This window comes from Camelus ferus, chromosome 17 (assembly GCF_009834535.1).
Source record: "Camelus ferus isolate YT-003-E chromosome 17, BCGSAC_Cfer_1.0, whole genome shotgun sequence".
NCBI lineage: Eukaryota > Metazoa > Chordata > Mammalia > Artiodactyla > Camelidae > Camelus > Camelus ferus.
Window position 1 is genome coordinate 1680528 of NC_045712.1, and position 18597 is coordinate 1699124.

The 18597-nt window shown below is 48.6% G+C and overlaps 1 protein-coding gene across 3 annotated transcripts in view; it reads right to left on the reverse strand.

Annotated features, from left to right (window-relative positions):
* Positions 1–18597, reverse strand: part of ITPR1 (inositol 1,4,5-trisphosphate receptor type 1) — a 299811-nt gene that overhangs the window by 36197 nt on the left and 245017 nt on the right. For all 3 annotated transcript variants that reach the window (XM_014560075.2, XM_014560074.2, XM_032458045.1), the window contains 5 exons: positions 17662–17766; positions 14616–14808; positions 9801–9923; positions 4297–4472; positions 191–355 (listed from right to left, as the gene is read on the reverse strand). In XM_014560075.2, the coding sequence (XP_014415561.2) occupies positions 191–355; positions 4297–4472; positions 9801–9923; positions 14616–14808; positions 17662–17766 (762 nt within the window). The remainder of the gene's footprint in view (positions 1–190; positions 356–4296; positions 4473–9800; positions 9924–14615; positions 14809–17661; positions 17767–18597) is intronic.

Sequence of the window (18597 nt, forward strand, 5' to 3'; positions counted from 1 at the left end):
CTCCTAAAAGCTGGCCTGCTCCCTGGCCAGCTTTCCCCTTCACATAGCCCACACGCTGCGTCCAGGGAGGGCTATGATCTTGTTAGACCAGGCACACCAGTGACCGTGAAAAGGAGGGGTCTGTGATGAGAGGACACCGGATGCTCGCCGGGTTCTCCACCTGCAAGGTCTCTCAGCACCAGCAACTCACCAGCAAACTGTAGAAGAACTCGTGGACGAAGAGCCCCAAGGCGCAGATCAGCAGATAGAGCAAGTGGTACAGGAACTCCACGTCCAGGACCATGGCCCGGTAGCCTCTGGTGAACGTTCCACAGTTGCCCACAAAGCTCATCAGAAAGATGATCTTGTTGCAGACCTGAGGACAAGGACAGCCACCGTCAGACAAGCACGGACACTGCCAAACTTCAGACGCTCCGTGGGAGCTCAGGGCGATGGACACTCAGACGTCTCTCCATGCCCGAGCCCCAGTGAAAGCCTCCTGTTGCACCAAATGCCCACTGAACGTGCCGAGAACTGTTCCGCGGACCTAAGTCATTTCGTTCCTCTGCTTTTCAGGCACGTTACCAGTTAATGTGACAGCCAGAGAGCTTCGTGTGCAACAGTAATCAAGTGGCGTTTGTAGATGACTAAAACAAAATTAACACATGCTGAAATGATCATTTTCAAGATGAGAGATGAATCATTTCTAACATTCTTACACGAGTTAGTCAAACACAGAAGTCACCTCAATCCTTGAACCCTGTGCTCAGCACGATTAAGAGTATTTTCTGAATTTCTTGCCTTCCCTTGCTCCAAATTTCCCAGGGAAAATGATAAGTTTCTTAGGGGTGGGGAATAAGGGACCTCAGGATGAGCTCTGCTCCCCTGCCCCTTCCTTCTGGGAATGACTTCTCACTTTCCTTGGGGGATCCATCCCTGCCCATGTGTTGGTCCTTGGGGGCTCCATCCTGGCCAATCAGAATGTTGTATTTCCCTGGCAACAATGTCTGGTTCAGGGATAGGCACCAAATGGCGCCAATGACACCCATTGAGATCTTTCCTGGGGCTGCAGCATAAGACAGTTTTGTTTTCTCCCCTGACCTTGAACCTGAGAGAAAGTGAGCTGTGAAGCTGCCAGCATCCATCCTGTGGTCACATGGAGCCCGAGGGTACCACTGGTGCAGAGCCAAAAGAGACACGGAGCCCCGATGCCACTCTCTGGACCCCCGGATTCAGCTATACCTGAAGCTGGGCCCTTCATTCTCAGTCATGTGAACCAACACATTTTGTTTAAACTGGGTTAGGTTTTATAACCCTCTGCAACTGAAGGCTGATCTACTGTATAACATAGTCGCACCTTTGATAGAAACCCCATGCTGAGAAGTCTGTTTCTAGCAATGTGCTGATAGGAAAGAAAAAAAAAAAAAAACAAACCTGAATCAGGAGAGAGTGGGAGATGAGACTCTTCAGCTGCACTTGGTAACCCCAGCTCCCACTACCCTGGCAAACCGGGCCACAGGTGCCAGGGAAACCTGCCAGCTAATCTGGTGGGTCAGGGTAAGCGAGCTTCTCGGCAATCAGATAAGTGAGGGAGCCAGCACCCACGGGGAAGGTTCGCCGTGTCAGACGGGCTCTACTTTCAATCCACCCGTTCTTTTCTTCCCCCTGACATTCTAGCCTTTGCCAGCGTTGGCCCTTTCAGAGGGTGAGAAAGCATCAGCGACTCTCAATGAACTGTGCTGCTGGGGTTTCAGAGCGAGGAAAAAAAAAAAAAGAAAAGGCCAAGCTCTCGGTGACATTCTAGGATCTCCAACGCGCCCAGGCAGCTGCGGTCTTCACAACATAGCAGTCCGCTTCATGTGACCGCACTCTCCCCTTTAACGTCTGCCCGACGTCTCTCCACTGCATCGCACGGTCTTAGTCTGCTGTGCCCACTTCCCGGGGACCTGGCTTGGCTGGCCTCAGGTCGGGCTTTCGGTCCTGGCTCTCCTCTGCCCTAGGCACCAAACCCCAGCCCTGAGCATCCTTCGTAGCACCCTCACCGAGCTTGGCCGCCGGGACCCCTCCGTGTGCGGCCTCACCAGCTCTTCCAAGGCTCCTCTTCTGTGGGTCCAGAGCTGCTCTTCCTCCCACATGCTTCATGTGGGCGCGGAACATTTTTTTATTCCCTCCAAATAATAACTTATTATTTATTGTTTCAGCTTTTATCCCCCTCATGTTATTATAAATGGCAATTAATTATCCAAATGGAGTCTTTCCCTAACCGATTTATGTTAAAGAATTGAGAACCGTGGAATGACCAAAGGCCGGAGAAAACAGAAGAATAAGACAGCCCTAGGAGATAGTCTCTGAAACGGTGGGCATTTTTTTGTTCCCTTTTGTTTCTTTGTTCCTTCCGTGTTTCTTTCTTAAACAGTTTCCTCTCACTGCAGGTGGTGCCTGCATTCCCTCCTTCAAAGTGGACGTGTCTCGGTCACTTGGGTCATGCGTTTCTAAACACACGGCCTAACATTAATAGCTCGACTTGTCACCGCCAGCCCTGTAAGTCAACAGCTGAGGTGTATTTTCACCCTGAAAACCAGGTCTTGCATGACTGTGTCGTGGCTGGCTGCACCCCTCCCCACCCAGTCTCCTGCGCTGTTCTCCAGAGGCACACGTGCCTCCTTCACTGCCCAATCCAGACAGTAGTACCTTCCTTGCCCGGAGAAAGGGACTCAGACCAAGTCCTCCATTGCTTTCAGGTGTAAGGCTCGGCCCCCACACCTGTCACCTGTCACCACTTTTGAAGCTCTGGTATCTGTACCATCCTTCTACACTATGACCAAGAAGCAGGCTTGTCACATGTCATCAAAAGGTCTGCTAGGGGCCCTAACTGGTCCCCCGGGCCCCCATCCCTCCCACCTGAATCCGTGTAACACGCCATTACCAAGTGAATTTCCTCAAGAATATTTCTTCGTATACACCATTTCTTTGCTCAAAAATCTTGAGTCATTTCCCATTACTGGGAATAGAGTTTCTCAGCCTGTGTTCTATGCAACACTGATTCCAAGTGATACTTTACAAAAGCTCTAGGCAACTTAAGTTTGGGGAAATATGAATACCTAGTTTTCCTTTCTTGGAGATTCATCAGCATGTTAATGTCTCAGGAATCCTGGGGTTAAAAAAATTCCTTTCGTTTTGTTTAACCCAGCATTTCCCACATTGATTTGACCCAGGAACTCCCTTTTCACTTAAGATTTATCAACTTGGAATGCTTTGGAGAAGCTGACCTGGAGGCTGAAACCCAGTGTGGAATCCTAAAATTCAGGGGCCCCGGGACTTGTCGTGGACCTGGCCCTACAAGTCACTACACGAACCACACAGGAGGTGAAACGCAGCTGGTGACTGTCCCTTGCGCACGTCCTGGCGTGGCTCACTACTCTGGCCCATGGGGGCTTCCTGGCTCGATTTTTTCCATTCTTTAAGACAGAACCTCAACCCTGCCTCCTCCCCTTAAGCTTGTCATCTTGAAATGGTCTCCTCTCCCCTAACGCCCTTGTCATCTGAATACCCATCTGGGGACATTTATTATCGCACGAAATCACTATGGTCACCTTGCTTTGCAACATCACTTCCATTTTTGTACAGTGATCTTAGCTTCCTGATATGCTCAGGGCAGAATTTCTGGAAGGCAGTTTTAGACCCCCACAGCGCCTCCCGTGTCCACAGTTGTTCCCTCCTTTCACCAGGAAACCTCTCCAACTTACGGTCATCTATCAGCTGCCTCCACTTCTGTGGAGTCTGCAGATGCAGCTGGCACCCACCCTTGGACGGCAGTGCAATCGCGTGTTCACACGTCACTGCCGACTCGTGCAGGCCACTCTCCCCGCTTCTCCTCCCACCTCTCCACCTGCTCCCCCTCTGTGACCAGCTCCTCTTCCCTCTCCCCACTCTTCTCTGTGGTCCTCACCATAAGTGGGTGCCGTGTTAACACGTGCTCATTCCACTTACTGGCTAAAACATCCTGTCCTAGCACACTTTGAACCTGATGAGCAAAACTGACCCAAGTCTTAACTTCCTTCCTGTCCCTGCCTAATTATGAATATTCCCTGAAAATGAGACTGTCGATACCTGGATAAAGCGTTAAGAGGGTCACGGTACGGTGAGGAGGTGAAGAGGGAGACGGCCAGCTGCGGCTTTCCTGCTCCTGCTACTTTAACAGTTGACCCAAATAGCATTTTCCTGCACTGAAAGCATAGGCCAGGATCGTTGGGAGAATGGAAGGCATTCCTATTTGCACGTCTACAGAAGAGTGGCTGAGGAGGCATGCACACTTACGTTGAAAGCTCCCAGAAGAAACAACGTGGGCTGTAACCCGACCGAAAATATCAAGCGGAGAATTGTGGAAGCGATTAGGGCCCGGATGCCATGGGGCTTGGGGAGGGCGATGACGATGGCCAGAGATATCAGCATGGCTGTCCACAGCAGTCCCGACCAGTGTGGCTCCAGCGTTCCTGGAAAGACAAGGCGGGGCTCTCACAGAACAAGGCTTCGACCGAGGACAGGTACAGACCAACCTGTGTTAAATGATACCTTCTGTAACCACCTCTCTGGCCTGAGTGGTCCCAATCCTCACCTCCAGTTTTCTGCCCCAGACGTAACCAGTCACATCCATGTTTTCTTACCTCCAACATTTGCTCCTCCTACCCAGCAAATTCTCCCTTTCCTGTTCATCTCAGGTCTTAGCTTAGAGTCATCTCTTCCTCCTCCCAAAACATGCCTGATGCTCCTTCCTTCTCTGATTCTTGGTACCCCGGTCATCCTTATCAGACACTGTTTTCTAGTGGTCAGTGCCTCCCTCCCCAAGCCTCACCCCCTCTAGACTCCAAGCTCCCCGAGGGAAGCACCTGCCCCCAGGAGGCAGCCATCAAATGAGTTTGTTCAATAAACAAAACTCATACATGGGTCACACTTCACTCTCAAGGAAGGCATACTGGAAGACCAAACTTCTCCTTTCTATTAAAAGGATACAGAGGAAAATTGCAGGTCCCCTGCCTGAATCAGATTTCTTCAAGGGAAGGAGGAAGGCGACTTCCATACCATTAGCATCATCCTACAATTAGATTATCCTTGTAGTCAAAGAGCTTATACCAGTTTTTGTCATCTCTTGCTATTGCAAGTTCTATTTAGGGTGTCCCACGAGACGGCTTGGTTATATAATATGAGCCAACATGGCTAAAAATAAGGTTCTGTAAAACACTCATTAAAAAAAAAACACCCCTATTTCAAATGCTGTCACATTTTGAGTTTCCTTCAGATGTAAACAAGCAGCACTCCACGATTAAGGCCACTTACATAAAGGAGTTTCACTTCTCCAGGACGGCTGGCATCGCAGCGTCGCCCAGGGAAGAGACACCCTTGCCGGTTACAGCTCTTCCACGAGCCTGCGGGCTGCCCTGGTTCGCTTCGTCCACACCTGCCGAGACTCACTTTCTCTCTGAAAACTGACCCCCTAACCCCAGCCACTCACCTCCTCCCCCTTTGATATCCTTCAGAGGGAACACTCGATTAAGAACGGGCCCAAAGAGGCACAAGCTTTTCTGAAATTCAGGAAGAAGTAGCTACAGAGGCAGAGGTGGCCCTTCCTGTGCATTTAACAGTTGTGCAGTACTGTGTCAAGGCCTTTACGTTGATTATCACTTACTTAATCCTCTGGCTACCCTAGGAGGTTGCTATTATCATCTGCTTTCTACTCCAGAGGAAACGGACTCTTGGGTTATGCATCTTGCCAAGGTGACCCAGCACATGGCTTTTATATATGCCCCTGAAGCTGACAGTCCTTAACCATCATTTATTAAAAAATCCATTCATTTTAAGTGTTTGATGACTTTTGGCAGTTTATACAGTCACATAACCACATGTAACTGCCAACACAATCAAGATATAAACATTTTTATCATACAAAAGGTCTCCCCAGGCCCTTAGCACTGGATGCCTGGCCCCATCTCCACTCCCATCGCAACAACAGATCTGCTTTCTATCCCTGGAGCTTTGCATTTTCCAGAATTTCATAAAAAGTGGAGAAAATTAATCTTATTTCTAAGTAGGTAGTCTTCTTAATTCTTTCACTCAGCAAAATGTTTAAGACTCATTCAGGGTATTGTATCTATTAATATTTTATTCTCTCTATTGGCTGAGTAGGATTCGATCATGTGGATAATACCACCATTTATTTATCCACCCAACAAGTAATGGTTATTTGGGTCGTTTCCAGTTTGGAGTTATTATGAATAATGCTACTGGGAATGTTCAAGCATAAATCTTGGAGTGGGTGTATGTTTTCATTTCTCTTGGACAAATATATGGAAGTAGATTTTTGGATGTTAAGTGAACTTTAGAAGACCTAACCATACAGTTTTCCAAACTGATGGTACCATTTTCCCTTCCCATCAGCAATACATGTGAGTTCCATTTGCTCCACATCATCACCAGTATTCATCAGTTGTTCCAATTTCAGCCATTCTAGCAGGTTTCTAGTGGGGTGCCACTGTGGTTTTCATTTGCCTTTCTCTGATAACTACTGATGTTGAATATCTTTTAATATCTTTTTATGTGCTTATTGGCCATTCATATATCTTTTTTTTTTGTAGAAAGTGTCTAATCAAATCTTTTGCCCATTGTTTAATTGGGTAGCTTTTTGTTACTGAGTTACAAGAGTTCTTCATATATTCTAAGCCTTTTGTCTGATACATGTTTTGTAAATATTTTCTTTTAGCCTGTGGCTTGCTTTTCACTTTCTTAAGTGCTTAATCATCATCTTAAACTGCCTTTTAAGATCTCAGAATAATAACTGTGGCCAGCACAATGCATGTGCCCGGGTCCTGAAGGGGACAATGTAAAAACCTGCTGCCTTCCCACCGTAAAAGCAGAGCTAAAAATTCATGCTAGGTTCCAAAGAAACAACTATTGAAAGACCTCTTTGAGACACAACTGGAGAGACCTGCATATGGACAGGCTGTTACAGGATTTCCTGTTAGTTTTTGTTAGACATGATAATGGCATGGTGATTTTACATATTTTAAAATATTCTCAGAAGTTAGAGACTGCACAGTGAAATATTTATGGACGAAACAACTTGTCTAGGCTTCTTTAAAATTTTGCAGAAAATACCACAGAAATACAAATGCAACAAAACTGGCAAAACGTTGGTAATTGCTAAAGCTGGGCTGATGGATGTATGGCAGTGTATTATACTGTTCTTTCTACTGGCATGTATACTTGAAAATTTCAACAGTAAGAAAGTTTTAAAAGTAGTACTTCATTTGCCTTAATTACCATGGCATGTTTACAAATTCAGTAAGAAATCTGAAGCTGCCTAATTTTCATACTTTTCAAAGACTGTGTGACTCATCAGTTCTGAGATAAAGGGAGAGAACCATACTTCTGAAAAGGAGCTTTTAAGGCCACAGTGTCCTTGGCAGCTGCCAGCCTTCTAAGTCAAAGAGCCACATCAGCACCCCTTGCAAGGTCATTACACACCTGCAAGAGGGACACTGGGTATCCTGGTTTTAGGATCCAACAAGAACAAATATTGATCTCAAATTAACACTTTCAGGTAGCCAACCAGATCTCATTTCGAGGAAGGACTAATCCAGCCTTCCTCGTGAAGATGGTGAACAGTATAGAAGATGCCACCAATACATCTTCAAAAGAAAAAGAAAAAAAAAATCCCTCTGAGTGAGTTGATATGTCTGAGCTGGTAACAGTCACCATATAATGAAAAGGGCTTCCTTAGGTCAGATCATCCTCCTTTTCTCCAAGGACATGTAATTACGCTTTCTGTTCAGTCCATCAGTATGAAGTTCTAAAGCTCACAAGGCCAAAACAGGAAGCCTGGACTTGCACGGATCAGCCAGAGTTGATGCCACCTTGAGTGCCATCACTATCAAGTTGGAAGGACCTTTAACAACCACCTCACACAGGAGGTATGGGCAGGAACATGGACAGGTGGGAAAGAGGATGCTCCGAGATCCTGATTGGGTCAGTGACTATCTCCCCCTGACCTCTACAGAAATTTCCAAAGCCACACCTAGGTATCAGAACCCCTGGCTTGATTTAAGCACCTTGTAATGGAGAAGATAGGGTGGACTGATTGAAGTGGCTTGCCCCAAGTCACACAGCAGATGAGTGGCTGAGCCGGGCCCGGACACCAAGTCCAGACTCAGTAAGTCTAGCTCTTCCACTGGATGAGGCTCATCACTGAAGGTGACCGGAGCTGTCAACAAACTGTTCCCAGACATTGGCCTCCAAACTGCCACGAGTGACCAGTGAAGAAAGTGGTCAAGGTATATAACAAAAATCCATTTTAAATGTCTTTTAAAGAAGTGGAGGGTAAATGAAAACACATCCAAAGTAATAACTGAAGAGAATCTGCTATGATGGGTGTGACGACTTCCCAGAGGCGAAAGGAGGCCTGGGCTCGGTAACCTCTGCCTGAGCTCCTGGCCGAACGCGTCACACGCGACTCTGCTGACTGGCAGCCCGGCCCAGACGGACATCCTCCCCGAGGACACCCTGCAGCTCCGAGGACCTGCCCAACTTTGTAGACAGGGACACCCATGATTCCTGACACTGCATTTCAAAGGAAAACCTCCTTGGGCTCGTGTTTACGTAGTGCTTTGGGGAGGGTGGAGCCATTCAAGTGGAGCCTTCAACACAGCTGAAGGCTAAACAGAAAAGAATAGCTCCTCAAGTGAGTAAGTTAGACACCTCATAGGACACATCGTCACACTCAAATCGGATCTCACATTTACTTCGATCGTGCTTCCACATCTGCATTATTAAACTTGAGAGCTGAGCCCGGAACTTCCTCCCGCACTGTTCTTGTGTCTTCCTTCTGGGCTCTTTGTCTCTGTGTGTTTCACACAAGGTGGCTCCAGGCAGGTTGCGGCAGATAGGAGGTGGGAGGTGATCTGCCAAAAAGCTCTGGTGAAAATTTAGCTGAAAAGCAGACCTCCCAGGAGGCTGCAGCAGGTGTCAAAAAACTGGGCCGTGGATGTTTAATAGAAGAAGAGCTTCTGTTGTGGCCCCCAGAACCCCACAGGTGTGAAGGCCTCCAGAAAGCTGTTAAGCAAACCGAGGAGCTCCAAACAAAAAATGCCTCTCCTGGATGGTTTGCCTGTTCCCAGCAAAATATGTGGAACATGCATACAGATGCCTGGAAGGAGTGCTGGGCTGGTGGGGGGCCGGGGGGGAAGTCCATAAAGACCACAGACAGCATGTTTTTCTATGTGAATGATGGCATGTAACTCTTTATAAACTAAACAGCCAGGGACATCTAGTCTGCAGTCATTCAAACCCTGCCTCCTTGCACCTCTTGCCAAAAAAAAAAAAAAAGAATTAAATTCCAGGGATTTCTTACAACTTCTTTAGTCTGAAATCAATTCCTCAAGTATGGCGTGGGAAAAAAAATCTACTGGTCCGAGCATCAGAGTATCCATGCTCTAGGGTTAGCTCGGCCGCTAATGGCTGTGTGACTTTGGCTCAGTCTCTCAACTTCTCTGAGACCTAGTTTCCCAATGTAGAAAACACAGAGGCTGACCAAGATGATCTCTGTCTATAGCTTCTTCTCTTTCTTTCCTGGTAAGATAATATAAATTGTGTATCCGTATTTAATTAAGTTAGATTTCAAAGGAAACCCATGGTAAAAGCTCATCTTGTCTGAAAACAGGTAACTGGGACCCCATAAATTACACCAATATTTCCAGAGATCACTTAGGATGTAAGTCACAGCCTTCCTGCTGCTTCTGGTAGTTTCCTTGAAATGAAAGATAGGGCAGTACCTCCTCGGACTCCTTTAAATGGGTAGAAGAAGGCCACCAGCAGGTTCATCAGGACGGCCAGGTTAAAGGAGATGCTGCTCCAGAAAGACATGTTGCGGGCACACCAGTACAGGACGGGCTGGGCTGCGGAGACAAAGTCGGAGCCGTGTGAGGTTCCAGACCGCAAGTCAGGACTCTGGGAACTCCACACCACCCTCCCTCCCGCTTTGCCCCTCAAAGTCCACTTTTGTTCCCATTTTTTTTTTTTTTTTTTTTTACTGCTAGAGGAAAAATGATCATTTGTTTTGAAGCTGACTCATAGGCTCTTAACGACATGAGATTGGTTTATTTCTGTTTGGAGTCCTTACTGGAACAGAGGATGTATTTGGGGACAAGGAAGAGGAGAAAGGGGAAAAGTTGGAGCATCTAAAAACCCTGCCTGCCCCTGTCAACACCATCAGCTCTGGAATCTGGGGGTTACCCAGAGTTCATGTGCTGTGTCCTCAGTTCCCCCCAGAGTCCTGGGACCAGAGGAGATGCCCAAGCAGACCCGAGAACTCAATGAGCCTTTGAGAAGTGTGGGCCACTGGCAGGGGGTGACACACAGCATTCAGAGTTGGCGCAGCTGGCCCCAGACTAGGAATGCTATACTTCCATATACCTCCCTTGTGCAAAATTCTACACCAACTCGCTGGTGCTGACAAGCAAGACAATGATCCCTGTCCTGACATGGAGTCACCTGCCGTTTTCCTGAAGTCTGGTCAGGACTTTTGAGGGGCAGAGCATCTAGGAGCCAGAGCTGCAGCCTGGATGGACAGCAGCAGCTACAGTGGAGAAGTGGCACCAAAGCCATCGCAAAGGGCCAGAGACCCTTTTGGTGAGGCCACGCGGGCTGCATCCTCAGCATGAGGACAGTAAGTCGGGGACCACACTGTGTGCGCTGGTCCTTCCTGTTCCTCTGAATTCTTCAGTGGTGCCTTACACTTAGGATGATGCTCAGAAATAGACACGGCAGGAATAACTTCCATCTCCACGCCAGAGGCAAAGTTTCCAAAAGAGAGTCTCACTCAGCATTATCCTCCTCCAAAGGGAAGTGTGGAGTATGTGAAAATGGGTCTCCAGTGTGTATTTCCCCTTCCCAATGAAGTCATCATTTAACTTCAGGACAGCAGCCAATGACAGACCCAGTGAGTCTATAACGATGCCTATAGAAGTAGCCAAGCCTTTGGATGCTTCAATCCAAAGTCAAGTTATGGCACAATTCAACAAAGCCCCAGATGACTGAATAATTGCTCATTTCATGTTTGCACTTGGCAACAGGCCATGTTTCCAAACTGTAAGGCTTTGGAGCTGTAAACATGATCACTTTATCAGTGAGGGAAACCGAGGCCCTGCAGAGGATGGAAGCTGTGGAGAGCTCATCACCCGGGTCAGAGACCCTCTGGGGGAGTGACAGGGACAAAGTTAAGTGGCTCATGTCACCATTTAATAGAGGAGCCGAACAGGAATCAGTCAACCTATAGTTAATGACTGACTTTCTTACAGAGTAAGTTTAAGATGAGAAACCACCCATTCTGGCAACAATAGCGATCGGTGTTTCTGCTGGGACAGGAGCGCATTTCTGATCTGAGTATGAAAACTCCAGAGAGGACAGGAGACAGACGGCAGAAAGGGCAAAGGGCTGAGAGCTGCTGCAGCTGAGTGATGGGTACACGGGAACTGACAACATCCTCTCACAGTAAGGTGTGTACAAAGAGCTCATAAGAAGAAGTTCAAAGGGAAAAAGGCAGGAAATGGCGAAGCTCAGCGATGGTCTGGGTAAGTCAGAATTCTCTTCGGGGGCAGGGGGGGAAGCTCTCTACATCAAGTGTGACTGGAGCCACTGTATGAAGCTTTAATATAACTGTAATTAATGGTCTTCAACTACAGCATACAGTTCACAAATCTTCTTTTTGTAAAGCTAACGCTGCACTGAAATTGTAGTGTCATTCTGAATATGAACCAACATTCAGACTTTCAAATCAACTGGGTATCTACGCAGGTGCAAGAAGACAGGGTACCATGAGCCCAGATGGGCAGGGCAATTTAAATATCTGCACCTAGGGCATCTCTTGGTAACCCTCTTCCCTAATTTTTTTTTTAAACGGACCTGGGGCTTGCTTGAGTACCTGGGCTCCACATGCATCCAGCAACAGAATTTCCCACTGTATTCTGCTGAGTGTGATAACCAGGAGGGTAAACCCCCAGTAACGCAGTGTCTGCATATGCAACTCTAACTCAGTTTCTCTTCACCACCTTCCAGTTTTCTAAGCCCAGAGTTTTCACTTCGCTGGGCTAGGATCTTCAGGGGAAGATGTCAGAGAGGCACAGTGGAGAGAGGATCTGGACACACAGAAGGGTGTGTGTGCATGTTGTGTGTGTATGTGTGTACGTGTATAAGGTGTGCATAGAGCAAGGAAGAGGTCTTCTGGAGAGCATAGGAGCTGAATATCTTAACACTCGCAGAAGCAAATATTAAGCAGCGTGAATCTCCGACAGACCTCAGTGCGTATCTGAGCCCAAGCTACAGATTCACTAAAGCATAGATGATTCTCTGCAAGACTTGCAGGAAATAACACACCTTCATGCATAAACCAGAGAAATCTTTTCTGCAGTTGTATTAGAAGAGAAAGAGACTACTTAGAGGGGAAAATGTGTTTCATTTTAATTATACTTCTAATGGGTACATTTCTCCCCTCTCTAAATATGCAAATCATGTTTAATTCAGTTAGTACTTTCAATTTTTCTCTTACCAGCAGAAAGCTTTGAAGCCAATTAAAATCTTTCAGTTGACAACTATAGCTGTGTTTAAGTTTCTCTGAAACAAAAACTGATTTTGAAACAGAGACAGGTCAAATAAGAGAAAGTATTAGCCACAAGGCAACGTCAACCTTGGAACGATGAGATGACCATTCTGCAGTCAACCAATCAATCGATCAGGCTGTCATAATTCCCCACTTCATAGGTGAGGGCCTAGGAGAGGCTAAGTCATCTGTAAGGGGCCACAGAGCCAGCGGCAGGGAGGGGCAGAAGCAGAATGGAACTCAGATCCCCTACCTCTTGGGGCTGAGATCTTAACTACACCAGACTGAAGACAACAGCTCAGAAAGAGGGATGACAAGGTATCTCACCTCAGAACCGAAGGTGAAAAGCTTTCTGTCAATTCGTAAGCCCCTTGAAGAACCTATTTTATTTATATATATATATATATATATATATCAAATATATCTCATATATACATGAGAACACAAGTCTGAGAAAAAGAATAGATTTGACCAGTCTTAGGACTCAGTAGACTCCTACACTGGTAAGGGTGAAATCACAGTTTTCATTACTATGGAGGCTTGGAGACATGAATTTAGGATTATCCCTTCAAGCTGGAATCATGGGCTATCTCAGTGAAGATCAAAATCAACAAATAAGAGGAAGTAAGTTCTCTTCTATTCAACATAATGGCTGAAAATACAAGAGTACACAATGGATGGGGGTCTGCGTCTACCTTTTTTGGTACCTTTTTTCTTACTGCACAAGCATGGTGCTGTGTAGATGTTCAACATTACTCATGACGCCTGGGCTGGAGGAGCTCAGGTGGGAGTCCACAGTGGGCTCCAAGGACACTGATAGTGGGGAAACCTGCCTGCTACGTCTTCTGAGGTCCATACCAAGGAAGACAAGTGTGCTAGAGGCGGACAGTGTCTGCCAGACACCAAGCATGGGGCTGAGTGAGGAATGGGTTGCTTCAGCAAAACATTTTTTAATGTTTAAAGTGCTGGGCGATGAGGTGCCCCTTAGAGATGAGAGAGGATGGAGTGGGGGAGGGGCAAGAACAGCACCTGCTGGCCAACCTGCTTGCACAACCCCCTCCACCACGAACCTGACCGAATCTAGGTGTGCAGGGAGGGAGCAATGAAGTGGGAGCAACAGGCAGTAAAGGAGGCTGGTCTGCTCCGGCTCAGGCTGGTGCGGGAACCAGAGGACAAAAGCTCCCAGAAACTGACCTCCAACCCAGCGTCCCCTCCCGCGGCCCCGCCCTGCCGCAAGAGCCCAGTCAGCACCACTGTAGCTGGAATCCAGGGCTTCCAGTTAAAACCCTGTCTCCTGACCAGCAGACAGGAACAAAGCACCATCCTTCCTAAGCTGGTCACAACAGTTGGTGCCGAGCATACGGTCGGCACTGAAGGATCACATTAAAACCCTCATGAAAACCAGGAGCGGAGAAGCCCTCCGGGACAGCCCTATAAAAGTGTTTTAGACGAGTCATTTCGACCTGCCTGGCTGGGCTTCGCAAGGGGACTCACTGGTGAGCAACAGCACATCGTATGTGGCAAATGATTCCACTGCCTATAAAATGACACCAGAGTCTAAAATCTGAGCTACCCTATAAAAAGGGGGAGAGTGGCGTCTTCCGAGCAGGTGTGCTCGTAAACGAGCACTCAAGGGGGCTGAATTTCCTGCTCAAGTGCATCATCCTGTGAGCTCCAGGCCTGCCTGCTCTTCATTCCTTTTATTTTCTACATCAAGATAACCAAAAAAGGCATTCTGAGCCGTCCCTGGGGCTCTCCAATCAGATCAGGTCAAAGGCTGCTGGAAGGGAGCCTTCAGATGCCTGAGGCTGGAGCCCATTTTCAGGTTCATCCTTGAAGGTGCCCAGGTCTTCCTGGTGCTCAGAGGGGACAAGAACCCTACTGCCCCAGCTCTGCTCCTACTCGGAGGTCCTCGCACCCATCATCCAGCCCAGGTACTTGCAACCCCAGAACCATGTCTCTCTGGAGCATCGTGGAGGCGTCGCGGACCCACCTCTCAGCTTCTTCTGCCAGTTCATCTCGTTGAAGAGGTCCTCGGACCGCAGGAAGAAGTCGTTGATCTTGCTGCCTTGCTCGTCCCTCTCGGTAGTGTAGTATATTCGGAGTTTTGACTCCTTGGTTAGGAATTCACATATACTGGGCACGGGGAACACGATCTGCTCCATGGTTCGGTCTAATCTGACAATCTAGGGTGAAGACATGGATGAGGTAAATAGTTATCTTCAGAAACCCTTTACTCAGGCTCTCTGCAGCAGCCATGGGCTCAGTGTTCAAGACCAGGGCTAGTAACAGGTCTGCACTGAGGTCTTCTCTGATTATCTAATCCCCAGAATGGGCTGTGTCTCTTACAGCTCCACAGAACACAGTTTTGCTAAGTCTGAAAGATTATTTCTCTAACTTCAGACCCATTCATTGTACTGTGACTATGTTTTATCTGGAACAACTTAAAGTGTGTTTTGTGTACATATTCAGAAGAGGCTCTGGGCTGTCCAACAGAACTTTCTGTAATGAGGGAATGGTTCTCTATCTGTGTGCCTGCCTCATCCAAACGGAGAGTCACTGGTCACCTGTGGCCACTGAGTCTGGGCACGTGCGGCTAGTACAAGTGAGGAACCGAGTATTTCATTTGGATGTAAACAGCAAAAAGTGGCTAGTGGCTATCCTATGGGACAGGGCAGCGCTAGGCTGTGGTACAAATCTCACCTAACACCCTGTCTCAGAGCTCAAAACTGGGTTATTTTTACTTGATAGGAACTTTAAAAGGAGATCTGTGGTTTATTTGGTTGCAACGACCTCCTATTTCTGACTTGTCGTAGCATCAGACACATACGATGCACGAACCCATCGCCCACTGGATGCTGTAGCAACAGCACTCACTGTTCTTTAAATGAGCTTTTCTGGGCCCCGGGGTGGACACCTCACAGGTTTCCTCCGTGCCCTTCCTAGACTGCCTCAATCCCCAGAAAGAGGAGTCTGGTTGAGATCATTCAAATTTTAGGACACTGCACTGAGTCACAGTCCTGGGGGGACAGATTTCAAAAGGGGTCCAGGCTGCAGTAGGGGAGGGGCTTGGCCTCTCTCTAGTCTTCCTCCCCAGAGCCTAGAGAAGCCAGGGGAGGCCCAGGGTAATGCCCTCTACTAGAAGACCTGGGCCACATTCTCTCAACACTGTTCCCAATGCAGCCAGAGAGGTGACTCAGGTCAAGTAATGGGAAACTCTCTTAGAGGTCAGACAGGTTCCCACAGCTCTGCCTCCATAAATTCTGGGAGACTCTGGACCAGTGGTTTCCAAATCAAGGTGGAGCTCAGGTTACGGAAGCTTCCTTATCATACCAACTATGGTTCATAAGCCAACCTCATTTAACTGGAACCGTGGAGCTGGGGTTGGTAACGCTGGTGCACACACAGGCTTAGGGACCAACCCTGTAGCCTTCTGCTGTCAAGAGGAGGCCTGCTTCACAGTCACGTGGGCTTTGGATCAGTCCCTCCTGACATGGAAGGAATGGGATCTGAGAAGTGTGGCTGGGCTCAGGAGGCAATGGAGAAGACAGGAGGCCTCCTGCCAAGAACTAATGACCAGACTCCAGGGCTGCCCAGCCCAAGTCACCAGAGTGAAGACACCAGGGTCTGCAGGAGCCCCAGGGAGCGACAGCGCTCTCTGGCTCCGCACAGGTCATTCCCTGGGAAACTGGAAGCTACAGGCTGCAAGGAACAGGATTTTGGGACACCATGCCTGGCCCCTTCTCTCCATCCTTGAAGATGGACCCATGCCTCTTTTTCAGTAAACTTCCAATTGGAAATCAGAATCCAGAATCTCCGACCTCTAACGGGCTGGGTGACCTCGCTCACGTGTCTCAGCCTCCTGCTTCAGTCTGCCGCCCTGGGAACCAAGGCTCCTTCTCCCCTGGCGTTCCACACCGGGAACCCCTGAAGCTTGTCTTCCAAGCGCTCCAGAGGACAGCTGGCCCTTCCGTCACCACTGACCATGGCCCTTCTAGTCATTCACAATAAATGGAATATGTGTTCACACACACTGTTATGGTCAAATATAATCAGTGAAATGATGCATTTTCATTAGGACAGCCCAAAGACCCGAGACATCGAGCAAGGATATACTCTTAGAAGTCTCCAGCCGGAACATCTCATGGGGCCCACAGGGGTCTGTGAGTTCTTCAGTATCTCTGTTCTGACCCCGATCGTGAATTTGTACGTTTCCTCATTAGCCAAACAGGATATACCATCCCTCACTGCCCAGAGCCTGCAGACCTAAGTCTGTGTTCTCCCGGCCCCTAGAAGACAACATAGGTCACATAAAAAGCACCCATGGGCTCTGGGTTCCCCTGACCTGGATGGAAATTGCAGCCCCGCCATTGATAACTGGACAAGCAACACAACCTCCCTGAGTCCTACTTCGGAGTTTTCCCATCTGCAAGACGGAAACGATCCCACCAGGTTCCCAGAAGATGAGGGCGGTCTGTTGTGTGTGTGTCCTGCAAATGCAGATCTGGTCCTATCGCTTGTCTGTGTAAAACTCTAGACAGTGTTGCCAGGGTGAAGTCCAGACTTGGGACGCAGATGGCTGACAGGATGCTGCAGGCTCGGGGGCTGCCTACCTGCCTTTCTGACTGTGTGCTGCTCTCCCTTAAGCTCACTCAATTCCAGATCCCCACCCTCGCCTCCCCCCGGGGCCTCAGCCTGCCATGACTCCCTGTCTCCCAAAGTTCCTCCCTCCGGGCTCTGATCGTTCATTCCTATTTTCCTTAAGGTCTGTGCTGAGGTCTCTCTGTTCAGACCTGACCACCGCAGTCCCTGGCAGGCCCCCTGCTGGACGTCCTCACAACACCTCTGCTTGCCCTCGTGGCCTGGCCGCATCTTCTCGTGTGGACCTGCTCTGTGTCTGCCTCCTTACGAGGCTTTAAGTAGGCGTCAAGACTGTCTCGCCGCATCTTTATAGCTGAGATGAATGACTGAAGGCCAGCCCAGCCCAGCCCTAGCCTGGGGTGCCACACGCCCAAGCCCGGTGTCTACTCTGCTTTTACCTCTATCTGGGCCGTGTGCTTGGCATAAAACTCCAGAGCTTCGTCTCCATCCACCTGGCCACCAGGCTTCAGCATGGTCTGAAGTTCCTTGTTATGCCGAGCCAGCTAGAACACAAGTACAGAAAACAGGGGAGTCGATGTCTCTTTGCAACAGGAACATACAAGCCCCTTTCCCAGTCTGGGTATAAAAGACGCAGAATAACCAAGGCCAAGCCAGAGGTGGCGGGCGGGGCAGGAGCCCACTGCTTTCCATCAAGGTGCGCGCTGCACAGATGCGATTCTGGGCACTTGGCAGAGCAGCATGGACAATGCCTGCTCACGAGAGGTCCCACCTTCCCCCGATGTCTTTAGCCAGGCGGGACGGGGGTGGGGTTTTCTGTTCAGCCTCACAGAGCCTCTGTTTGGAATGTCCCGAGACTGCTCAGTGGCTCCATGCCAGGAACAGACGAGATCAAGGGCAGGAGACAGTTTTCTAGTCTGCCTCCAGGGACCGCCACCGTCCGGCCTGGTACCATTATGGCTTACATCTCACGCCTCTACCTAAGCGGGGTGCCCGGGACAGGAAGCACCAGCCTGCAGCAGTCACCACTGCCCACACACACAGCCCGCTCAAGGCACGTCAACCCCTAGAAAGAGGAAGTGTCTTCAAAAGCCCAGCCACTTGGGAAGAGAGTTATGAAACAGGGCATTTTGGTGCCAGGGTAAGAAGTATTACTACATCGCTCAAAAGGCAAACAAAAAGAAGTCATCACGACAAGTTCCCAAAGATTTCCAAGTGCGATAGGCCAGGCAGCTGAGGTTTATTTCTTTAGATTGTTAAGATAGACTCCTCAATATTTACGAACAGACTAAGCCTGCTTTCAACTGTCTTGAGGCACAATCATAAACTGCAAGCGTCACTGCTCACTGTGAATGCTTTTAACAGATGTGGGGGTT